This window comes from Pristis pectinata, chromosome X (genome assembly GCF_009764475.1).
Source record: "Pristis pectinata isolate sPriPec2 chromosome X, sPriPec2.1.pri, whole genome shotgun sequence".
NCBI classification, from domain to species: Eukaryota; Metazoa; Chordata; class Chondrichthyes; order Rhinopristiformes; family Pristidae; genus Pristis; species Pristis pectinata.
The window spans coordinates 3,630,858-3,656,736 of record NC_067450.1 but is presented as its reverse complement, the minus strand read 5'-3'; the positions used below and the strand labels follow the sequence as shown (position 1 = coordinate 3,656,736).

Below are 25,879 nucleotides of genomic sequence, written 5' to 3'. Positions count from 1 at the left end.
AAAAGATGTTTTACTTAAGGTACCACTGAAGAAACCACATAAAATCCACCAGTGAAACATTCTGAAATAATAGGCATTGATTTCACGTCTAGCTGACTCACGAATGGAGATGCTCCCTATAAAACAACCTGTATATAACAATGTTCTCTCTGTATGGTTATCTGCTTTACAGTGATCTTTGATAGGTTACATAACATTTAGAGTTTCAGTATAGAAGAGAAATTGCATATAATACTATGTCTATAATGAGTAGCTTTTACAGGAAGAAAATGGGGGTGGAAGGTGAAATTAAGGCTAAAAATAAATCAAACAAACTATTATAATTGTCAGAGTTCAAAAAGTGAGAGCTGGGAAATGCACTGGATAAAAATGCTCTCCCTTCATTTCTGGGACGTACCCTTATCCAGACTGATAGGGTGAAAGTCTTATCCTGCTGATGGCTGCTAGAGAATTCAAAGTGAAGGGAATTTGGGCAGCTTCAGACCAGCTCCCAGTAGACACAAGTCTAAAGTTGAAAACTGCCCATCATTCAAACCTAATTGGCACTAATTGGACAATCTCAGTCAGGGCGGCTATTAGCCTGGCTGGTGTGCGAAATGAAAACGTCACCTTGATTTAGTAAGGGGCACTCCTTTGAACTTGGGAGTTACGCCAATTTGGGGCAGCATAGAGAAATCACTGAACTGCATCTAACCCATACCAGTCCTGACTTTGAGCAAGATACATGCTGTGACTGGAAATAAAAAGCTGATAAAAATGTTTAATCCATAGCGTTAGCATTTTTGATCTGGATCAGCTCAGAATTCTTCAGGAAATTTTAAATTTAAAATGTGCAAAATTAACCTAGATTTAATGTAATTCTAATCAGAAGCGTGTGGTTCTTTTTGCAAGTTCTGTTCCGTTCTTAACTTTTATACTTGGACAAATTGATGTAACTTTTACTCCAAGTATTCTACTCATTGTTGCAAATCCATGTTTAGATTTTTATTATCAGTTGTATTGAACTAACTGAAAAAAGGAAATTGATAGAGTGAAGGTATATTTTGTGAAGGCACTATCCATTTACAACATTAGGGTGTATTTGACAATTTATCAGAATGTTCTTCACCTTTAACATGTAAATACCTTGATGCTCTTCTGCATTTACTTGCGTTCCCTTAATTCATATGCAATTACACACCATGCATGCAATCCACCATCCATTTGCAACATTTCCATCTTTTGGGAAGACGCAGGCTGTGCTCTGTGCTTCAGAGTGAACCAAGGCTAAAGCTCACACAAGGACATCAGCAGAGACAGTTTGTTAAGGAGAGAGGGGGTGCCTGCCTTTACATTACGAATGCCATTCATCACTGCCTCACTTTTTTTAAGAGTAATACTTCCCTATACCCTAGAGTAAATGCATATTCTATTGCTGCAGTAACTGATGTTGCTGATGCTGTTACCCTGTTTTTATCACTCTTTGGCTTTTGAAGAACTAGTATCTTTCAATGAAATTGCATTACGGATCTTCAGCCTTTTGGAGATTAAATTTAATCTCACAAAATTAATACATTGAGAGAATCAAAAACAAGTGTCTCCCTCCAGAAATGTGAATGAACGTATGGTGTGGTACAAGGTTTCACAGACTTCTGAAATCCCTGATCTGAAGTGAATTAGTTAATCTCAGACAAGGCTTTAATGTTGCCTGGAGCATCCCATAGCTACTAAGAATGAAAATCAATGAGACTTTCTCCTGTTTTCCTTGGAAAATGGACGATGGTGAGGGTTAAAACTGGGTTTGGTTGTGATGTACTCCTTGGTCAGACAGTCCACTGGGATGCATATTGAAATTATGCACACAACGAGTAGCTGCTTGGGAAAGGTACATGGCAGGGTGCTGTTCTCCACGGAACTATACATTGTATGAGTTGCTGCTTTCATGACAATAGAGAAAATTGGAGCTAAATAAATATTATGTTTTGCTTTCCAGTCATGTTAAACAGAAAGTTGTTATTTGTACCCTTATGAAGAAACATGCAGCCTTTTAAAATTTCTACACCTAGACCTCTTTGTTATTGCCTCTCTTCCCACCTCCCATCAGCATTCCCCCCCCCCCCTCGCTTCCACTGCCCCTTCCAGCCCCACACTCTTGCCTCCCCATCTCTCAGGTAACCCAAGTCAGAACCTAATGATAACAGGGTGGCTCATTTTGACTTTAGGAAATTGACTTGAAATTGACTCATAAATCAATGGTAATGAGATACTGTCACTTTAACTGACTGACAGTGGGAGCTGAGATCCTTGTTGATTATTGATCTATGCTGTCTCAGTACTGGAGATGCCGGCCTTCCTGCAAACAGACATAATTAAAGTTTACATTTTTTTACCCTTTATATAAGTGATATAAAATATCAACACATGTCACATACCTACCGACCACTGAAGAACTGTGTTGGACTGATTGGCTGCAACAGATTGGTAGGATCAGCAGTGCCTATTTCCAGTGTACGACTCCCTCTCTGGATATAATGGCATGTTTGTGATATTAGTTTCCCCTTTTTGAGGATAATCTTGGACTCCCACGATGAAGTTCGTCTACAAATCTTGGAGATGTTTATATTAGTGCTTAGTGTCATTATGGAGAATGAATTTCACTGTTTGCAATATGTATTGTAAACGTACTAAGTTGCTGCACATATTGACCTGTGGAATTCTCTTTTGTGTGGGTTTTAGGAAATGGGAAGCTGTTGCACACTGAGATCACATTGGGATTCAGTTCTGAAATGCATCAAGTCTGAATAATTTTGGAGTCATTTAAAAAGAGTTATTCTCCATGGCTTGTGTCATCAATGCTATTTTAACTACTTCCATGCTAAGACTAGAACAATAGAAACCTCTATGTCAGTGGGATAAAAAGAATCAGTTTTGTCAAGAACAAACTCCCAGAACTCTATGAACATCACCTGAGCCCCTAAATGGATTAGTGTTTTAAATTTGTGTAGTGGTGTGTAATATTACAATTAATTTTCTTTGCTAAATTTGTGTTGTCATTGATATGCAGCATTTTTATAATGCACAGGTCCTTGGCATTGTTTTATTGTTTGGGATAATAAATAATAAAATAACATTGGCTTTATAAAGTCATCATTTATCCCAGAAAAATATCTAAGTATTTCTCAGTATGAATTGCATTGTGCACTATGTTTGTGAGTTCTATTGCCTTTGTATTGAGCTTGAAAGGACAGTTAAATGTCAGACATACAGGTATGACAACACATTGAACCCAAAGCAGAACTAGTAATGTTAATATATTGATTTTAACAGGGAAATACAAGTACTGTAATGTACAATATCAGAATTAAGGTACCAATCTCATTTTTTATTCAGTGAATTCTAAAAATTAAGGCATGTTTCTTGGATTGTGTCTGATTCTAATTTACAATAACCACCAATAGATATTTCAGCAAAATTAATGTATTGATGTTGTGGGAAGGAAGAACTGCTGAGAAATTGGATTTCACCCTCTTTTGGTGTGCTGTGTATAGTGCTAATGCACAATCGGATCCTCTGCAAAAATTCCTATAATTGGTTGAACATATGTTAACGCAGCCCAGTGTGGTTTGCACACAGAATCACATGCTAAAATGGGACCTGTACAGTTCCTATCAGAAGCTGTTTACAAGGCTTGCAGACGCCATTGCTGATCACCGGGAAAAGCATCAGACCCTGAAGGACCTTTAAAGCATAAAAGGCTGCCATGGAGGAGATGGAGAATGCCGGGCGGGGGAGAACATGGGGATCTCCTGGTGTGTGTGGGCCTCCCATGTGATGATCTACCCTGATCAAGTTCCATACCCTGAGTGGCCCCACCACACCAGGAAGTGCAGGATGGCCAGGGGGCAGAGATCAGTGCATGCAGTTCCAATGTGAATTGTATAAAGAGGCTGCAAACAATGGAGGGACAACCGACGATGCAATTTTCATTCGACTGAACATTGAAAACTGAGGCTGGTGGATGCTGTATTCAAAACATCAATAGCACAGTGTAATTGTCAACCTCAGAGCAATGTTTTTTTGTTGTGAGCATTCAACAAAGATCGTGGGTTACACCTAAAAGCTCCAATTTATGCTGGCAATGGAAATGTGCGCTTCATGGCTTGTAATTTCATTAGGTGCCAAACTAACATGGGGAATTGCACATGGAAGTGCCTGGGCCAGTTTCTCAAATGATGCAATTTCACCTGGAAATGATCGCTGGCATGATCTGACGTGGTAAAATTGCTTTTATGCATGATTTCTAAAAAGAAAGCAGCTGCAAATAGATCTAATTTCTTGGCTACAGACTTTTCAACACCCAGAAGGTTAATATGGTCACATATTACCTGTGTCACATAATCTATTTTGAAGGCTAAGGGCCATTTAATGGAACAAAAGATTCGTTTAAACCTTACAAAATAAGATGAAAATTAATAGCTTTCACTGACTTTGATTTATACTCGAGACAAACTTCATTAACACAGCATGCCTCCGATTAGTTAAGCTGTTAATTTTGTCCATGGGAATTGCAAGTAGGGTTCTTATCTCTCACCTAAAATTGGCAGTGAAATCCAAACATAGCTGTGTCATCCTGTTTACCAGGATTGCTCATATGGGAATCTTTGTCCCAAGTGGTTAGATCAGCATTTAAAAAACAGATACTTTTATAGCACTGAATTAAATTTAGAGATCAGATTAAATTTAGTTAATTATGGCTCTCAGTCCTACTCAGTTTATGTGTAAACTGCAGCAAGATCTCATTCATCTGTAAATGACCTGAAAAATCCAAGCATCATAGGACTTGAGAGTCTGAGAGCACTCATCACTTGATTCTTTCTAATTGATAGTAAGATCTATAATCAAATGTCTGCAGATCAAAAAATTGTCTGGTCACATAGTCAGATGGGTAACTACAGACCTGTTGGTGTGACATAAGTAGCAGGAAAAATGTTCAAATTTATTATTAAGGAAGTGGTAACAGGGCACATAGAGAATAATAATAATAGGATTGGCCACTGTCAACATGGATTTATGAAAGGAAAATCATACTTAACAGATCTGTTAAGACTGTTTTGATGTTGTAACTGGCAAAATAGATAAGAGGGAACCAGTGGATGTGGGGTATTTGGACTTTCAGAAGGCCTTCAGTAAGGTGCCACATGAGATATTTATTAGCATGGTATTTAGGCTGAGATACTAGCATGGACTAAGGATTGGTTGACGGACAGAAAACAGTAGGAATAAAAACAGAAAATGGCAGAAACACTCAGCAAATCAGGCAGCATCTGTGGAGAGAGAAACAGACTTAACAGAGTTCGTCATTCATTCGAAGAGTCTTCAACTTGAAACATTAACTCTGCTTCTCTCTCCACACGTGCTGCCTGACCTGCTGAGTGTTTCCGACATTGTTTTTATTTCAGGTTTCCAGTATCTGTGTATTTTCATTTTCACAGAGTAGGAATAAATAGGTCATTTTCTGGATGGGAGTCTGTGATGTGGGGAGCCACAGGGATTAGTGCTGGGCCCCAGATGTTCACAGACTATACCAATGATTTGGATGAAGGGATCAGAGATAATATTTCTAAGTTTGCTGATGATACAAAGCTAGTTCGTAAGGAAGAAGCAGAGGCTCTTCAAGGGAATATAGACAGCCTAAGTGAATGGGCAAGGACATGGAATCTAAAGTGAAAAAATGTGAGGTTATCCACTTTTGTACAAGGAAATTGAAAAGCAAAGTATTAATTAAATAGTGGGAGATTGAAAGGTATTGGTGTGCAGAGAGACCTAGGTGTCCTTGTATGCAAATCATTGACAGTTAACAGGCAGGTACAGAAATAAATGACAGAGGTAAACAGTATAGCCTTTATTAAAAGAGGATATGAGTACAAGAGTAAAGGCATCTTGCTCTGATTATATAGAGCTTGGTGAGATTGCATCTGGAATACTATGTGCAGGTCTGGTCCTCCTTTCTAAGGAAAGGTACAGTACTTGCAATAGAGGGAGTGCAACAAAGATTGATTCCTGGAATGGGGAATTGTCCTATAAAGAGAGATTAAGCAGATTGGGTTTATACTTAAATGTAGAAGGCGATATATGATATTATTGAAACATGCAAAATTATTATGGGGCTTGACAGGGTGGATGCAGGGATGATGTTTCCTGTGACTAGGGTGTCTAGAACCAGGGAACCAGGTCTGGAACCAGCTCAATATAAGGGGTTGGCCATCCACGTTTTTTTCATCTAGTGAATCTTTAGAATTCTCTATCCAAGGAGGCTGTGGATGCTCAATCACTGAGTGTATTCAAGACAAGAGATCAATAAATTTTTGGGGAACAAAGGACCTGAAGGAAAATGGCATGAGATGAAAGGTCAGCCACGATTCTGTTGAACGGCAGGGCAGGCACAAGGGGCGGGAGGCCTACATCTGCTGCTATTTCTTATGTCCTTAAATGTATCTTATATACGATTTTTAGGTGACCCTATTTTCCTGGTAGGCCCGCACTGCATGACTCCGTGACTCTATGACTATTCAACATCAGAACGTATTACTGCAGCCCTGTCCTGCTGCAGGCAAGATTCTAACCTAGTTTGGACAGTCAGAACACTGATCTCCACCAGAACCACCACCCACCCAATAAACATTCAATTGTTTCAGCGGGAGGAAGAGCTGATTAGTTCCTAAACATGTGTACTCCAACTCACGCAATTTCCAAATATTCAGTGCAACCAGGCAATACAGTACACCTAAGACCAGCTGAAGAAAATCAGTCCTTTTGTTTCAAGTCTTGATACAAGTATAGACAAGAAACATTATTCAAAAGGTATGTTGTTGCAGGCAGAACTAATTGTATGGATCATTTTAATAGAAGGACAAGATAATGAAGCTTAATGAATTAAGAGAAGCATTATCTATAGTGGGTAAATTAAACACACATTAACTTCATTTATTTTACTCTGCTTACATTGTTAAAGCAAGTATTATGGAAGGCCCAACTTATTACGGTCATTTGTGGGGACGTTACAAACCTTTTCTTTTTCCATTCAGCATGTTTCTACAGACAATGACCAAAGCAATTCTTCCCAGTTATCTCATTCTGTCAAACGCAGAATGTATTTTCTCTTGCTGTCCTCAAATAACTATTTGAAGGAAGTAACCGTTTTCCATATTGGTATTTAAAAATATATTTCCTGTTGAATAAAATGCAGCAAATGGTAAGAAAATACAGAAAGCACATTCCCAAGTGTTGAGTTTAGAAATTCAATCCTATAACACTTCTGAAGCTAGTTTTTCATTCATTTATAGGATGTGGGAGCTGCTAGAAAAGCCAGAACTTACTGCCATCCTTAATCGTCCTTGGGATGGTGTTGGCGAACCACCTTCTATGACCACTGCTGTCCTTGTGGTGATAGTACTCCCACAAAGGGAATTCCAGGATTTTGACCCAGTGCTGGTAACAGAATGGTGAAGGTTACACCATTCCAGGTCAGGTTTAACTTGTGGGAGTCAGAACCTTTATAAATTCAATTGGATCCTTTCAGTGGAACTCGGCTTTCCCTTTGAACTGTATTTTTTTAGTATTAAGGTATATGCTGCTGATCTTGTCTGCTGTAAGTATATTAAGAGGTAACTCCATTAACTCATCTCTATCTATCTCTTTGCATTCAATGAAAGAGTTTACAATTGATTCCTCGAATACCATCTCTTGTATTGTAACAGCAGGAATCTCGGAAAGTAGAGCATAAGGTAATACTGCTCTGTGTCATTGAGCTACACTGAGAGCAAATACTACTACAGTATGCTTTAATTTGCTATGTTTATTTGTTTGGAATTATTTTACAGTTTAATACATTCACTAAATAGACTATAATCATAATTTTATTGATCAAACCTTGTTTGCTGCAGGCTCAAAATTTTCTGATTAAAATACATCTCTTAACATATGTATTTAATAAACCAAAAATTCAAAGAAAATGTGGTATTGCAATTTACCAAATTCTGTTTTTATCTTGGCTTAAAGAAGTATCAATTTATAAATAAAATATAATTAAATTCAAATGTGATTAGCTCTTTAAAATATGTATTTTAAACAATTTAATAACCCTTGACAAGTAAACCGAATTTTATTTAAGCCAACAGTGCTTCAGTTACTAACTTGCTGATAGGAAAACTTGCTGATTTAATCATCTGCAGAAACAAAGGAATCACTTTGAAGAGCATGGCAATTTATGCAATAGACCCATCTACATTCCACGTACTTTCCTCTTCTCTCTTTTGGCAGTACATTTGGTGATCTCTGAGCTAATTAGGCCCTAGATGCTTCCCCACTTTAAATATGACCAGGACTTATGGGAACCAAGGGATCAGGTCACTGCAGAAAACAGCTGCTGTTAAAAGTGATGAAACATTGCAAAACACTTGGCAGAGACTTAGAAAAAAGGTTCACAATTTGCAAAGTAACAAGAACACGTCAACGCCAGTGTTAGGAAATGCACCTGTTTCATGGGGATCCCCAGGAGTTAAGGTCACACCCAAAGAGACTGTAATTGGAGATCTAAAATGGTTACTCTTAGTAGTTTATGAATTATGATCTTTCTTTATTGTCTTGTTGGCAGGGTTGTGTCTGGGGTAAGTAAAAATGGTAAGTAGCCTTGTTCCTGATGCTTCCTGCTCCTTTTTGGCAAAGGCACAGCCATCAACAAAACAGAAGCTGGAAGTGAAAGGAAGAAGCTGCTCATTGAGATCAGCCTTCATTTTCCCTGTTCTCCCCTAAGCTTCTGCAATCAAAGCAGACATGGTGCAATTCTGCAGCTTGATTAAAAAGAAAAGAGATTCATCACCCCTCTGCAAGTCTCACTGTGATTCTGTATTAAACAATAACGATAGGGAAGAGATAACAATATAAATACGTGGGTGACCTTCTGAGAACAGTGGAAAACCTCTAAATTAGCCAGGGAACCTAATTCACATGATATTCATCATACAGGGTCTCTCTCTGCTGCTCCCACCTTAAACTGCTAAGTCTCATTATAATTTCCATAAACAGAACTGTGTGGTATTAGAAGGAGAAATCTTCAGTCAAGGTCCAAGGAATTGAAACACTTTCCCTCACCAGCTATCTCTAGACACTGATCTGATCTGATCTGAACCTTTACAGAATGAGAATTAGTTCAGAGCAAAGAAGTTCCGATAGGATCCAGGGTAACCAATTAACATACAAGAGTGGGACTTATCGGTCATTCTTTCAGAGAGCTGACAGAACCATGGTGGACCGGATGAGCTTTTCTGTTCTCTATGGTATGCACTTGCAAATTGTCTTATTCAGATGGACAATATAATTTAATCCTCAGAAGGACTCGATTGTGTTATGTGTTGGGTGGCAATGATACCCAAGAAGAATAGTATAAATGTCTTGTTGAGTTTTCCATTGGTGCGGCTGGGTTGCTTGGAAGATTGGCTTCCCTAGCCAGTGCATCAATAACCAAACAAGGATGGAGCAGATGGACAGATTATATCAGTGACTGAAAAGAAAGTTGGGTCAGGTGTATTATCAAAGGCACTGCTATAGCCAGTGCTATCTAATTGCTGCCTGCTTTTATAAGTTAACAAGCTTAAAGTGAATCCATCCTAGTCTTATACTTCAAAAGAGTTTTGGAGGAGAGGACAATGCTGGAAAGGACACAGTTATCTTCTGCTCATCCTGCCACAGCTGGCAGTCAATAATCAAAGAAGAAATAACTAATCATTTAGGAAAGCTCAATATAATCAAACCTAATCAACTTGGCTTTATGAAAGGTAAACTATGTTTGATAAATTTGCTTAAATTTTTTTGAGTATGTGACAGGGGGAAACTGTAGATGTAGTTTATTTAGATTTCCAAAAGGCATTTGATAGGGTGCCACAGAAGAGGCTGGTGCGTAAATTAAGAACCCATGGTATTGGAGGAAGTGTGTTAGAATGGATTGAAAACTGGCTGTCACAGAGAAAACAGAGAGAGATGTAACTGGTAGAGTACCTCAGGGTTCCTGCCCCTCCATTGTTTACCATTTACATTAACAACCTGGAGGGGGGAAAAATGTAAGGTTTCCAAGTTTGCCGATAATACAAAAATAGGTGGAAGGGCTTGTTGTGATGAGGACACTGTGGTTCTGCAACGGGATACAGATAGGTTGAATGACTGGGTGAAAACCTGGCAAGTGGAATTTAATGTAGGGAAGTGTGAGGTCATGCACTTCGGTTAGAGGAATCGAAAAGTAGATTATTATCTCAATGGAGAGAGACTGCAAGTGAGTGAAGTTCAAAGGGGTTTAGGTGTTCCAGTGCATGAATCACAAAAAGTTAGCAGGCAGGTCCAACAAGGAGTTAAGAAGGGAAACTGCATGCTGGCCTTTATTGCAAAGGGGCTGGAGTTTGAGAATAGCAAGGTTTTGTTCCACTTGTACAGGGTGTTGGTGTGGTCACACCTGGAATACTGATCTCTTGCCACACATGACTTGCAGCCTTCCCCATCTTTGGCACTCACTGGGCTGTTGGTTTCCCACTCAACCCACGGGAGGATCGACGTGATTTGGGTGTGAGGAAGTCACCGTGACCATTTCTGTGGACTTGTTTCCCGCCTGCACCTCAGCATTGTGCCCTGAGCAAAAACGTTCTATGTTTTCCAGTGCTCTCTCCATACTGGCTGCTCTTCCTCTCATCAAATAGTTTTGTTTGAATCTTCTAATTTGCCAGCCTGCACACGAAACAATCCTGCAGCACCCACTCTGTAAAGATCTGGAAGTTGCACCTATTTATCGGTATCTTTGGGCTGACCACATATTCGCCAGTCCTTTCCTCTGGTTCCTGGTTGTATAACGGACTTGTAACTCTCAAATTTCAGAAGGCGCTGATTAAAAGGTCCAATCAAGGTTCTTACAATGACCTCGTATGAGTCCTTGTAAAAGAACTAGTAAACTTACCAATATCTCAGATGCCTCCGGTCTTACTATCAGCAACACTATCTCCTTCCTCTTTTTGTGAGTGGCTTGTTCTCTGGCCCCCCCAGGACCTCCAGGATATATTTTTGCCCTTGGTGCAATGGTTGAGACCGTTTGTATTCCTTGAGCTTGCCTACATATCCACCATGTCCATGGCTTACCATTCTCCACTTATCCTGTACTTGTTTACAGGCTCACTACACTTCCGAGCAGCAAGACCCTAACTCAGTGTCAGGGTATGTCTGTCGGCTCTTCACTACTCCTGCTTACTATGGCAAGTAACAAGGAGAGAATGTCCTTCACTGAAGGCCCTCAGTACTCAACCAACAGCATTGGTACAACAGTGTCTCAAACCACATAGTACACACAGTTCTTAAAGGTACACTCACACACAGACAGGTATTCGATTTATGAATTATCACTATAACCCCATTGACTCTTTAGGGCATGTGCCTTCAATTTACAAATCTATCTTTTGCTATAGTGAATCGCCTGCTACTCTCCGTGCAGGAATACGCTGTACCAAAATACCCAGAATGCATTTTGCCTAGCCTTTTTGATTCATGAAATTTCACTTAACAAACGAAATGGATCCCTTTTGTAAACTGAGGAATAGCTACAATCTGGTTGTTATCGCATTGCTGATTGTGGGAGCTTGCTGTGTACAAATTAGCTGATTTCCCTACAACAGTGAATAAACTTAAAAAGTCAGTTGCTTTGGCTCTAAAACATTTCAGATGTTCTGAGGTTGTGCAAGCTACTCTGGAGATACAGAAAGGGCACAGAAGACCAGAGCCATTTGAGAGAAGGCTAAGTGCATTACATTTTCTTGATATTCCTTCGGTTTTCCTTGTCACTGCTATAAAGGGAATTCTCCAATCTACCTGTGAGGGGAAATGCAAAACTTTCCTGCTTCACGCGCTACTAACCTGCCACATATTTGCTGCATTTTCCACTCCTGTTTCAGCTCTCCAGCTTTTTTTGTTTTCCATTTTTTTATTTGCGTAGTGTATACCACCAATCTAAATGAATTCACTTGTGGGATGTCAGGAATGTGGTAATAAACATAGATCATAGCTAACAACTTACATTCACATACAGATTCCTGACTGCTTGATAGTTTGAGGTTGTATATTAAAATATCGCATCAAAAGGACAGGCACCCATTTATACACTGAAGCCTTGTTTCTATTTTAAACCACATGCAGAGATTAAAAACAACAGGTCCAAACATTGCTCTACATGTCTGCTCTTTAATTCTTGGCATTAAATGACCATATGAGCCTTGGGGATTGTAAACCACTATTGATTGTTCCTCCAGCTCTCTGAGCAATCTTTCACCAGTGCTACCTCAGCATCAGTCAATATTTGAACAATATGAGGCAGTTCTATTTGATCTGAGCCAGATTGGATTTTTCCTGTTTAGTTGCAAGAAGTCGATTCAAACAATCTTCTTTAGGCATTCCCCTTTTAACTATTCTACTAAAATAACCTTACAGAGTAAACATATGGGGACATCTTCTTACTTTAGCACCTGCTGTGTCTCAGTGGCTAGCACTCTTACCTCTTGTCTGAAGGTTCTGGTTTCAAAGGTCTAGGCTGATGCTCCAGTACAGGACTGAGGGAGTGCTGCATTTTCAGAGGTGCCGTCTTTTGAACGAGACATTAAACTGAGGCCCTGTCTACTGTCTTAAGTGGGTGTAAATGATCTCATGACACTATTTCAATGAATTACAGGGGAGTTCTCCACAGTTTCCTGGCTATCCTTCAACCAAAATCATTAAAGCAGATTTTGTGGTCACTACCACGTGGTAGAAGCTTGCTAAGGACACACTGGCTGTGGTGTTTGTATGTTCCAACAGTGATCACACTTCAAAAGCCCTTCATTTCTGTAAAGTGCTTTGACATAGACAATAGACAATAGGAGCAGAAGTAGACCATTCGGCCCTTCGAGTCTGCACTGCCATTTTGAGATCATGGCTGATCCTCAACAATCAATATCCTGTTCCTGCCTTGTCCCCATATCCCTTGATTCCCCTATCTATAAGAAACCTATCAAGCTCCTTCTTGAAAGTGCCCAGAGAATTGGCCTCCACTGCCCTCTGAGGCAGTGCATTCCACAAATTCACAACCCTCTGGGAGAAGAAGTTTTTCCTCACCTCTGTCCTAAATGGCCTAGCCCTTATTCTTAAATCATGCCCCCTGGTCCTGGACTTCCCCAACATCTGGAACATATTTCCTGTCTCTATCTTGTCCAATCCCTTAATAATCCTGTATGTTTCAATCAGATCCCCTCTCAATCTTCTCAATTCCAGCGTGTACAATCCCAGTCTCTCCAACCTCTCAGCATAAGACAGTCCCGACATCCCCGGAATTAGCCTCGTAAACCTACGCTACACGCCCTCTATAGCCAGGATATCCTTCCTTAACCCTGGAGACCAAAACTGTACACAATACTCCAGGAGTGGTCTCACCAGGGCCCTGTACAAATGCAAAAGAATCTCTTTGCTTTTGTACTCAATTCCCCTTGTAATACAGGCCAACATTCCATTAGCCTTCATCACTGCCTGCTGCACTTGCTCATTCACTTTCAGTGACTGATGAACAAGGACTCCTAGATCCCTTTGTATTTCCCCCTTACCTGACTCCACACCATTCAGATAATAATCTGCCTCCCTGTTTCTGCTCCCAAAGTGGATAACCTCACACTTACCCACATTAAACTTCATCTGCCAAGTATCTGCCCACTTACCCAACCTATCCAAATCACCTTGAATTCCCCTAACTTCCTCTACACATGTCGCACTGCCACCCAACTTTGTATCATCAGCAAACTTGCTAATGTTATTCACAATGCCTTCATCTAAATCATCAACATAGATCGTAAACAGCTGCAGTCCCAGCATCGAGCCCTGTGGCACCCCACTAGTCACGGCCTGCCATTCTGAGAAACATCCATTCACCCCTACCCTTTGTTTCCTATCCGCCAACCAGTTTTCTATCCATGTTAATACCCGCCCCCAAATTCCATGAGCCCTAATTTTACCCACCAATCTCCTGTGCGGCACTTTATCAAATGCCTTCTGAAAGTCGAGGTATACGACATCCACTGAATTTCCCTCGTCTATTTTCCTGGTTACATCCTCAAAAAACTCCAGTAGATTAGTCAAGCATGATTTGCCCTTGGTAAATCCATGTTGACTCGACCCAATCCTATCATTGCTATCCAAATATGCCACTATTTTATCCTTAATAATGGACTCTAGCATCTTCCCCACCACAGGTGTTAGGCTAACTGGACAATAGTTCCCTGTTTTCTCCCTCCCTCCTTTCTTAAAAAGTGGGATAACATTAGCCATTCTCCAATCCTCAGGAACTGACCCCGAATCTAAGGAACATGGGAAAATGATCACCAATGCATCCACAATTTCTAGAGCCACCTCCTTTAGTACCCTGGGATGCAGACCATCTGGACCTGGGGATTTGTCAGTCTTCAGCCCCATTAGTCTACCCATCACCATTTCTTTCCTAATGTCAATCCACTTCAGTTCCTCTGTCACCCTCTGCCTTTTGTCCATCCTTACCTCTGGGAGATTTCTTACGTCTTCCCCCGTGAAGACAGATCCAAAGTACTTATTAAATTCGACTGCCATCTCCCTGTTTCCTGTAATAATTTCACCCGATTCGGTCTTCAAGGGCCCAACATTGTTCCTAACTAACTTCTTTCCCTTCACATACCTAAAAAAGCTTTTGCTATCCTCCTGTTGTGAAAAGTGCTATAGAAATGCAAATCTTTATTATTGCAAACTCTGCCTATTCACACATCCCTCCTTTCCTGCCCCAAGTTTCTTCCAAATACTATACCTCCTTCTGTCTGTGCAGGTTTGTCATTCACAGGTCCCAAATATTCCCCCAGAAAACTGGGTGTGGGAGACCACTGGCCCGTGGGAACAGCATTGTAACATAGGCTCATCACGATTTCACTAAAGAAAGGGAAAAAACAGAATCAGGAGGAGGCCATTCAGCCCTTGTGCCTTCTCCACCATTCAATAAGATCATGGCTGACCTTTAGCCTTAGCACCACTTCCCTGCAACAATCCTATCAGCCTCCGATTCCCTTAATATCCAAAAATCTATTGATCTGTGTTTCGAATATACTCAACAACTGCTCTTCCACAGACCTCTTGGGTAGAGAATCCCGAAGATTCCACAATGTGCACTTGGAGCATTGTGTACAGTTTTGGTCACCCTGTTATAGGAAAGATGTTATTAAACCAGAAAGAGTGCAGAAAAGATTTACCAGGATGTTGCCTGGACTTGGGGCCTGAGTTACAAGGAGACGTTGTGTAGACCAGGACTTCATTCCCTGGAACATAGGAGATTGAGGGGTGACCTGATTGAGGTATATAAGATCATGAGGGGCATAGACAGGTGAAAGCAGGTAGTCTATTTCCCAGGGAAGGGGTGCTAAAAACAAGAGGGCATAGGTTTAAGATCAGAGGGGAGAGATTTAAAAGGGACATCAGGGGCAGCTTCTTCACGCAAAGGGTGGTGCGTATTTGGAATGAGCTGCCAGAAATAGTGGTTGAGGTGGGCACATTAGCAACATTTAAATAAGTACATGGATAGGAGAGGTTTAGAGGGCTATGGGCCAAATGCGGGCAGGTGGGACTAGCTCGCTGGGCAACACAGTCGACGTAGACGAGTTGGGCCGAAGGGCCTGTTTCCATGCTGTATGACTATTCACCCTCTGGATGAAGACATTTATTCTCATCTCTGTCTTGAATGGCCAACCCCTCATTTTGAGACCGTGACCCCTGTTTCCAGACACCCCAACCAGGGGAAGCATCAACTATGCATCTACCCTGTCAAACCTGGAAGAATTTTGTATGTTTTGAATTTTGTATGTTTCAATGAGATCACTTCTCATTCTTCCAAACTGAGAATACGATGGTATTCTACTTAATCTCTCCTTGTACAACCAAGCTGCCATCCCAGGAGAAACAAGTAACCAAACAAGTAACTTGCAAGAAACAAGTAACCATAAAATTCAAATGACCAAGAATTTACCAACACAGCAAACAGTCTTGCTTTGTTCGACACGCCACCCACCCTGCCTGATCAGTGGAATTGACACCAAAAGCATTAAGAGGAAAGTTGCAAGATATTATTGTAGAATATTGTAGAATACAACATGCGTTACTCCAAGTGACTCTTCCATCATTCACGGGTTATAAATTAGATGAGTGTCTAATGAAGAGGAATAATATGAGCAGTTGCAAGGAGATAGGATCAGGATGGACAGAAGGATCAGGTCTAGGTGAGGGGGGTGCAGAAGGAATGTAGGATCGGTCTGTGCTATGGTCGGATGGAGAAAGGCTTTGGCCAAGGACCAGGGAGGGGTGCCCAAGATGGATGTGACTGGGGCTTGGGAATAGCAATGAGGTAAATAGCTGGAGGCAGGGGGGAATGGAGATAGGGGCTTCCATGAGGGGAATCACTGTGTTGGATAGTGGGGAGGATCAGAGGGCCTGGAGGGTGGGGAGACCTAGACATAACTAGGGGAGGGTGTTACAGTGAGATTAGTGCTGGGGTGAGGGATCGCTGCAGTGTAAGTGGGTAGCATTCCTGGACAGAAGAATACAAGATAAGGGACTTAACCTGACATGGCCCCAGTCCAACATTGCACCAGGAAGATCTAGGCATTGGGAAATTCCCAGTGATCACCACTCCTGAGATACTTCAGTGCATGTTTCACTGAAATGCTTCAAAAGCTCGAAAGAACTTTCGAAGGAAATTCGAGAGAGTCAGGGGGCAGAGTGAGTGTAGTCGCTATTACTAAGGAGAAGGTGCATGGAAGCTGAAAGGTCTGATGGTGGATAAGTCACCTGGACCAGATGGACTAAACCCCAGGGACTGAAAGAGGTAGCTGAAGAGATTGTGGAGGCACCAGTAGTGATCTTTCAAGAATCACTAGATTCAGGAATGGTTCCGGAGGACTGGAAAATCGCAAGTGTCACTCCGCTCTTTGAGAAGGGAGGGAGGCAAAAGACAGGCACTTATAGGCCAGTTAGCCTGACTTCAGTTGTTGGTAAGATGTTAGAGTCCATTCTTAAGGATGAGGTTTCAGGGTACTTGGAAGCACATGATAAAATGGGCCAAAGTCAACATGGGAAATCTTTCCTGACAAATCTGTTGGAATTCTTTGAGGAAGTAACAGGCAGGACAGACAAAGGAGAGTCAGTGGATGTTGTTTACTTGGATTTTCAGAAGGCTTTTGACAAGGTGCCACATTAGGCTGCTGAACAAGATAGGGGCCCATGGTATTACAGGAAAGGTACCAGCATGGATAGAAGATTGGCTGACTGGCAGAAGGCAAAGAGTGGGAATAAAGGGGGCCTTTCCTGGTTGGCTGCCGGTGACTAGTGGTGTTCCGCAGGGGTCGGTGTTGGGTCCGCTACTTTTCACGTTATATATTAATGATCTGGATGATGGCATTGATGGCTTTGTGGCCAAGTTTGCGGATGATACAAAGATAGGTGGAGGGGCAGGTAGTGTTGAGGAAGCAGGGGGTCTGCAGAAGGACTTGGACAGGTTGGGAGAATGGGCAAAGCAGTGGCAGATGGAATACAGCGTAGGGAAGTGTCCGGTTATGCACTTTGGTAGAAGCAATAAAGGCGTAGACTATTTTCTAAATGGGGAGAGAATTCAGAAATCGGAGGTGCAAAGGGACTTGGGAGTCCTGGTGCAGGATTCCCTAAAGATTAACTTGCAGGTTGAGTTGGTAGTAAGGAAGGCAAATGCAATGTTAGCATTCATTTCGAGAGGACTAGAATATAAAAGCAAAGATGTAATGCTGAGACTTTATAAGGCGTTGGTCAGACCACTTTTGGGGTATTGTGAGCAGTTTTATGCCCCATATCTAAGGAAGGATGTGCTGGTGTTGGAGAGGGTCCAGAGGAGGTTTACAAGAATGATCCTGGGAATGAAAGGGTTAACGTATGATAGGCCTGGATAGAGTGGACGTGGAGAGGATGTGGCAAAATTGACGAGGAAGTTCTTTAGTCAGAGGGTGGTGAATCTGTGGAATTCCTTGCCACAGACAGCTGGGAGGCCAAGTCATTGTGTATATATAAAGCGGAGGTTGATAGGTTCTTGATTAGTAAGGGCATCAAAGGTTACGGGAAGAAGGCAGGAGAATGGGGTTGAGAAGGAAAAATAAATCAGCCATGATCGAATGGCGGAGCAAACTCGAAGGGCTGAAGGGCCTAATTCTGCTCCTATGTCTTATGGTCTAAAAGGAGCACTACATGAGGAATGACATCATCGCATACATCCCACTGCACAAGACACAGGGCACAGGTTAATTCACTCCAAGAAGTGCCTGGTCAAATTTAGACATTAGATGACCTAGAAAGAGTTGTTATCACATTTCACTCCAAAATATTTTCAGTTGCATAAATCATAAATTCCATAATATTGGCATTTTCCAGCGGTCAGAGTTTGTCGATTACACCACTTAACTTTCAACATAACTTGCGCTGTGTGGAGCACTGACACCCACTCAGGTCCCCTGAAGAATTCACAGAATTGGGGGAAAAGAAGTTAAAGGCTGTACCTTGCCATTTCCCACACTGATTGGGATAAGCTAGATCACTAGATGTATCTAAGGTGGAGTCAGATAAATCTTGGAAAGATCGAGGAATTTCGGGCTGTGGGGAACTGGCACAGAAGAGTTGAGGCCTGGGGCAGATCAGCCATGATCCTGTTGAATGGTGGGGCAGGTTTGAGGGGCCCAGTGGCCTACTCCTGCTCCTGTTGTGTTCATAGTCATGTGCTAAAACGGGAGCTCAGCAGCTCCTGACTGCAGAGCTCCCAGTTAGCGAGTCAATGCAACACTGACTACTGAGAAGCAAATCACAACTTCAAACAATTCTCCCCAAGGCCGCCACAGAACAGCTGCAGAAGGAAAATCTGCTGTGGAGATGAGGGAAGACAAGGGGGAGGAGGAGAGTGAGTCTGGGTAACATCCCTTCCCCCACCCACCCGATCCCCACCAGGTGATTAAATGTCGACATTCCTTTCCCCCCACAGATGCTGCTCAACCCACTGATTTCCTCCAGCAGATTGTTTGTTGCTTAAAAAATGCACAAGTGGATCCAATTTCTAGGCAAATGATTTCATATAAAAACTTTACTTACCTATGTCACCTGATGTCCACTCCTCCACACAGGATTAGAACCATAGAACCATACAGCACAAAACAGGCCCTTCGGCCCACCATGTTGTGCCATCCATCAAACCACCCTCGCACTACCTAACCCCTTCCTCCCGCATATCCCCCCATCCCACACTCCTCCATATGCCTATCCAACAAGCTCTTGAACCTGTTCAATGTATCTGCCTCCACCACCACCCCAGGCAGTGCATTCCATGCACCAACCACTCTCTGGGTGAAAAACCTCCCCCTGACATCTCCCCTGAACCTCCCACCCATAACCTTAAAGCCATGACCTCTCGTCTTGAGCATTGGTGCCCTGGGAAGGAGGCGCTGACTGTCTACTCTATGTATTCCTCTCAGTATTTTATATACCTCTATCATGTCTCCTCTCATCCTCCTCCTTTCCAGTGAATAAAGCCCTAGCACCTTAAGCCTCTCCTCATATTCAATACCCTCTAATCCAGGCAGCATCCTGGTAAATCTCCTCTGCACCCTCTCCAACGCCTCCACATCCTTCCTATAATGAGGCGACCAGAACTGAACACGGTACTCTAAGTGTGGCCTAACTAGAGTTTTGTAAAGCTGCATCATCACCTCGCGGCTCTTAAACTCAATCCCGTGATTTATGAAAGCCAACATCCCATTGGCCTTCTTAACTGCTCTTTCCACCTGTGAGGCAACTTTCAACGAACTGTGAATATGAACCCCCAGATCCCTCTGCTCCTCCACACTGCCAAGTACCTTGCCATTTACCCAGTACTCTGCCCTGGAGTTTGTCCTTCCAAAGTGTACCACCTCACACTTCTCCAGATTGAACTCCATCTGCCACTTGTCAGCCCAGCTCTGCATCCTATCAATATCCCTCTGTAAGCTCCGACAGCCCTCCACACTATCCACAACACCGCCTATCTTAGTGTCGTCCACAAACTTACTAACCCAGCCCTCCATCCCCTCATCTAAGTCATCTATAAATATCACAAAAAGTAGAGGTCCCAGAACCGATCCCTGCAGGACACCACTAGTCACTGCCTTCCAATCCGAGGGCACTCCTTCCACCACAACCCTCTGCTTTCTACAGGCAAGCCAATTCCTAATCCACACAGCCAAGCTTCCTTGGATCCCTTGGCCTCTGACCTTCTGAAGAAGCCTACCATGTTCATAAATCCTATCCCTTAGAATCCTTTCTAACAGCTTACCCACCACAGACGTGAGACTCACCGGTCTATAATTCCCTGGCCTATCCCTATTACCTTTTTTGAACAAGGGGACAACATTCGCCACCCTCCAATCCTCTGGCACCATCCCCGTGGACAACGAGGACTCAAAGATCCTTACCAGCGGTTCAACAATCTCCTCCCTAGCCTATGGAAGCAGCCTGGGGAAAATCCCGTCAGGTCTCGGAGATTTATCTGTCTTAATATTATTTAACAACTTCAACACATCTTCTCTCTTGATATCTACAACCTCGAGAACATTACCCTTACCAGCACTCCCTTCCGCATCATCAAGTTCCCTCAGATACCTTCTATTATTGAAGGAACAAGGATGTCCCAATGATGGGGGAGCTGGTATTGACTTACCTTGTATCCATGGGCACAGCATTTTGCACATTAAATGATCTAACGTGACACAAATTCCAATGTTAGGCTTTCAATGTACAGCTCAGTGAACTCATCCCACAGAGATGGAATGGAGAGAAGCAGCAGTGTTTCTTGTGGGTTTATACTTGTGAAAGGTTTACCTGAAAAGGTCTGAGGAGCTATCCGAAAATTACCTTGAAACTACAGATTCAACTTTCAATATAAATGTTATGCTAGTTTTAGTTTTAATCCACAAGGTGTTGGATGTGAATAAAGGAGCCATGAAAAATATGTACGAGAGTGGTTTGGGACTAATTTTTATAACGGTACACTGTAAATGGAGTCTTTAATTCAGCTCACAACCAAGGTTCAGAAGACAAGATGCATTGAGAAGTATGGTTTATGTGATGCCACACTCACGTTTTGAAACCCTGAGAATTGAAAGTGGAAGGGGAGGTTGAGGGAGACAGGGAGTTTGTTATTTTGGGGATCTGGAATGGATGAGCCCTGATTTCAGCAACTTAAGGGAACAAGGAAGGTAACGAGCATCCAAGACAGTACATTTCAAGCTTTGAGGGAACAGTACAGGATAGTTCAGGGTTACTGTGTCCATAGCAGTACAGGTTAAAATAGAGAATAATTGGAAACGTAATGATGGGAGATTTGAAAGCTGGAGTGTTCTGTCTTACATGTAGTGAAGGGTAGGGTGACCAAGTGCTGGAACAACCTTAACCTGATCTGAGAGCATTATTTAATATGTAAGTTCAAAGCAATTCACATAGTGTGATTTTGCCTGATGTGCCATTAAGTTACTCTGGATAAATTCTAGGATGCAGAAAAAGAAAATTACTGCACCTTCCAGTCATCTTTCACCTTAGTAACAGCAAGGAAGGCAGCACAGAAGATAGTTTCCGTCATATATGCCTCGGAAGAATAGAGTAAAGCCTGTTCTAAGCTGCAGGATTATCATGTATTGGGAACGTGAAGAAGGAGAGCAAACAGCAATTGGTAATGACAGTTAACGCCTGTGGACCTGTCAAGGGTCGACTCAGGGACACGTCATATTAAAAAGTGTGGTCCTTGGCGCTGCAGAATGTTCCTGTCATGCACTGAGCAGCAGTACTATACTGTGGGAAAGAGTTTTTGTAAATGATTGTAAAAATGTAGACAGCTGTTTTGAGAATAGATAACTCCCATAAAAGTATAGTAACAAACCCATATACAATTTAACTCTCCATTCTCTTCCATTTTTCATTTATCACCATTAAATTGAAGTCTAGTATAGAAAACCTTGTGTTAAAGGATGGGGTGGAATTGAGTTTCTCATTTTTTTCTCATATTCCCTTACAATATGGAAGGATATAGATTGAGCCCATTGGGTCTATGCCAGCTCACTAAGCAATCCCATCAATCCTATTCCCTCATTTATTTCTGTGTCACCTCTTCTCTCTCACATGCCCATGATCTCCCCGCTGATACTCCTGCTACCAACCTCCACTAGGGTTATTTTACAATAGGCAATTAACCTACCAGCCAGCTCGCCTTTGGGATGTGGGAGGAAACCAGAGTCCTCAGGGAAAACTCACATGGTCAAAGAGAGAATGTGAGAATTCCACACAGATGGTACATGTGGTCAGGATCAAACCCAGCTCGCTGAAGCTGTAAGGCAGCCACGCTAAATACGATGCTTGCTATTGTACAAGGCACACTCTGTGCTGCTGGAGATGATCTCAACCAGGGTGCGGTAAAAGGACAGTCAATTTTGGTGTTGAGATTATATTCAGTCGCCAGTGTCGGAAAATGTATGGGCTATGGACATCAGCAACAGGGCTGACTGCAGTGCTCTCCTGGGTGGAACATCCTGCTAATCCTTGTGGTTCATTCATGAAAGAGAGGCTGCTGGTGAATTGCTGCAAGGTGTATGTTGTCTGTGAGAGAATGGCCCCAAACCAGTCACGCTCTTTGGGTGAGGACAGCAGAAAACTAGCTTAAAAGCAAAATCTATTCCTACCATAGAGCTGACATTATCAAAGCACACGAAAAAGATATTAGGCAAGTGTGTTGCTTATTGAACAACAGTTGTTTGGAGTTTGGAATTTCTTTTTTAAGAAGCTGATGTGAGTTGAGCAGAACCTGGATTATAGTGTAGCCGTGGGATTTGAGATGAAAGTCATGTAACAGGAAGCTGCACTGGTTAAAGTACCATCTATTTGTTTCATGCAAACGAAATGCCTTTCTCATTATTGTCAAATCAGTAAATTAGTTCTGTTTCAAATTACATATTGAAAGGTGTACTGCAGATTTGCTCAGATTCGTCGTACCTCCATCTGTTCTGTTCTGGTGTACAAAGCACTGTGACCAACTGAGGATTGGCGGTTTTGCTGGTGTGATCCTGTACCCTGTAGGTGTCTTACTGGCTCATGAAGACTGTCTTATGAAGCCTTCTCAGATCCTCTGTAAATTCCAGAAGATTTGCACTAAACCCTCATAGAATTTTAAAGCTCTGTGACCATTTTAATGTTAGGAATAGTTGGTTTAAGAATTTGGCAGAAGAGGGACATTATATTATGTGTCAATTCAGAGAAATCAGTTTCTAAAGACAGGTGTCGATGAAATGTAACTTCACCCCACACAGTGGCTCAGGATGTGATATTTTGGTCAGGGCTGGTTTTACATTGAACATTTCTTCCTTTTAATGGTTTGGTTCAAAAATTGTCCTTGAGCACATTTCAGCACCCACTCCGGATTAATATCAACCCCAGAATGTTAATTCATTACACACCCTAGTCCCTCCAATAGTTCAGCCAGTTTCATTCTGAAGTTGGTGCTCTATATGTAACTTATGCCTCAGCAAGAGAATTGAGTAACACGTGGGAATGAGTCTAGTTCATGATTTGTCTTGATGCATTTTGTGTGTGAATGACGAAACAGATTTGTTTTAAAGAATGTGCTTCTCCAAAGGGAATGACAGAAAAATCAGAGTGAGTTCATCCTCGTTACCCTTGCAGACCCCAAATGTCTGCCTCCAGAACTGGAATGGGCAAGGGCCCGACCACGAGTACCATGGGTCACCTGTCCATTTTCTGAGCTCAAGGACAGCGCGGAGAGGAAAAGAAGATAACCTGAGAGATTGCTCAATATCATTGATATCTGTTATGTTCTGTCTTGATTCAGGTACGAGCTAGTGCCATTGCCCAGGACGCTGATCAGAACTATGACTACGCCAGCAACAGTGTCATCTTGCATCTGGATGTTGGAGATGAAGTCTACGTGAAGCTTGACGGAGGGAAAGTTCATGGTGGCAATAGCAACAAGTATAGCACCTTTTCCGGTTTCATCATCTACCCAGACTGAGCAAAGGTGCCTTTGTGTCCTATTGCAGACCAACCAGGGAGGAATGTGTGTAGTATCAATCAGAAGGTTAAATGGAGCACAGAATTAGCAACCCACCCCACCAACCCCTAAATTTTCAATAGATAAATGAAAAAACCTTTTACAATTTTGTTTTAGACTTCACAATCAGTGGATTTTTTTAAATTTTAGCACTTTATCCAGCATTTTATCGATTAATCCATAAAACAAGTTCTGACCATTGACTGAATGTGAGAGCAGTAAGTCGCATTACTGAGATAAGCAAAGGCAGTGCGCTAAAAAACAAACCATAGTTAAAAATCCAGAGAGTTAAATAATGAATGAATATCAACTAACTAACATGTAACAATCTGACTTTAATGTGTTGGTAGCGTATTTATCATTTGCGAGTCAAACTTGTAACCAAGCAGTGTGCTTAATACATTTTTACAAGGAATTGCTTGTAAAATACTTTTGAGAATACTAAAATCTCAAATCCCAATCCTGCACCTTAAATGTTGCTTCCTGCTTTCTATGCATCATGTTCCTCTGGATGATGTCACATTTGTATCAAAATTGAAACGAGCATCGCTGTTCATCAACCTGTAGCGTCATCAGTAGAACAGCCCACTGAGAATATGGGCAGCAATATAAACTTGTAAAAAGAACTCAAAGCCCCATCTATCTGTTCCAGTGGTTCAGGTGGATACTGTGACACAATTTCTTCCTCAGCCAGCTATCACCAAAAACAGATTAACTGCTCAATCATCTCATTGCTCTTTATTGAATCTTGCTGTGCGCAAAATGGCTGCTGCATTTGCCTACGTAACAAGAGTCACTGCACTTCAAAGAAGCTAATTGTGATAAGGCGCTATGTTAATACATCTTTCTTTCTTCCTTACTTAATCTGAATGGTGCACTTTTTTAGGTCTATCTATGCTTTCAGTGAGAACCAAGGTAAAATTTATGAAATCCCTGTCCTTGTTAACATCACTTAACGTACAACATAGAGAAAGGGGTCTTCTAGTTGCCAGAGTGAAACAGTTTGTCCTCAGTAGTTAAGTTGGGGATTCATTTCCTCCATGTTGCTAGTATTGGTTTTACTTAATCTCATGTGATAGCGAAAGCCCCTTCTCCAGTTCATTGCATCAGCTCGGTTCTTGGTGTTGTTAAGTCACATTGCAGAAGGCAGCTCCTGTTCAGCACCAAGTTGATTTGATTTCATCCTTGACATCCTTGATAACTTTATCAGTGAACAGATAAAGGAAGAAAAGTTCCAACAGAAAGAAAAATTACTAGCGTATGTTCTGGCCAGCACTGATGCCATACAAACACTTAACATGCTTGCCCCGAATAATTCTGTGCACTTTTTAAATCCAAGTGCACCAGAAATTTCAAACATGTTGAGCATTTGTATAGAAATATTTGTAAAATGAAGCAAGTGAAATCTATTCATAAACCTGGCTGAAGGTAGAATTTAGCAATCACGAGTGATACCAAAACTCCTGCAGACAATGCAGGATGTGACATGATCTATTGGTATTTCTTCTTTCTGCTTGGACTTTCTGTACAGTTGTTTCCTGACAGTGTGGCATTGTTCATGATGCAAAAAGTACACATATGTCATTCTTACTAACTTCCAGATTTTTTGCCTGTATGGTTTACCTAGAAAGCTGGACAGATGTGGAATGTTACTGACTGGAGCTATAGACACAAAAGTGTTGAAAGCGCTCA

The 25,879-nt window shown here is 41.8% G+C and overlaps 1 protein-coding gene across 1 annotated transcript in view; it reads left to right on the top strand.

The window, feature by feature from the left end:
* Window positions 1–24,148, top strand: part of LOC127567016 (complement C1q-like protein 2) — a 37,080-nt gene extending 12,932 nt beyond the window's left edge. The window contains exon 2 of the mRNA XM_052009632.1: window positions 23,969–24,148. Within this exon, the coding sequence (XP_051865592.1) occupies window positions 23,969–24,148 (180 nt within the window). The remainder of the gene's footprint in view (window positions 1–23,968) is intronic.
* Window positions 24,149–25,879: the final 1,731 nt, after the last annotated feature.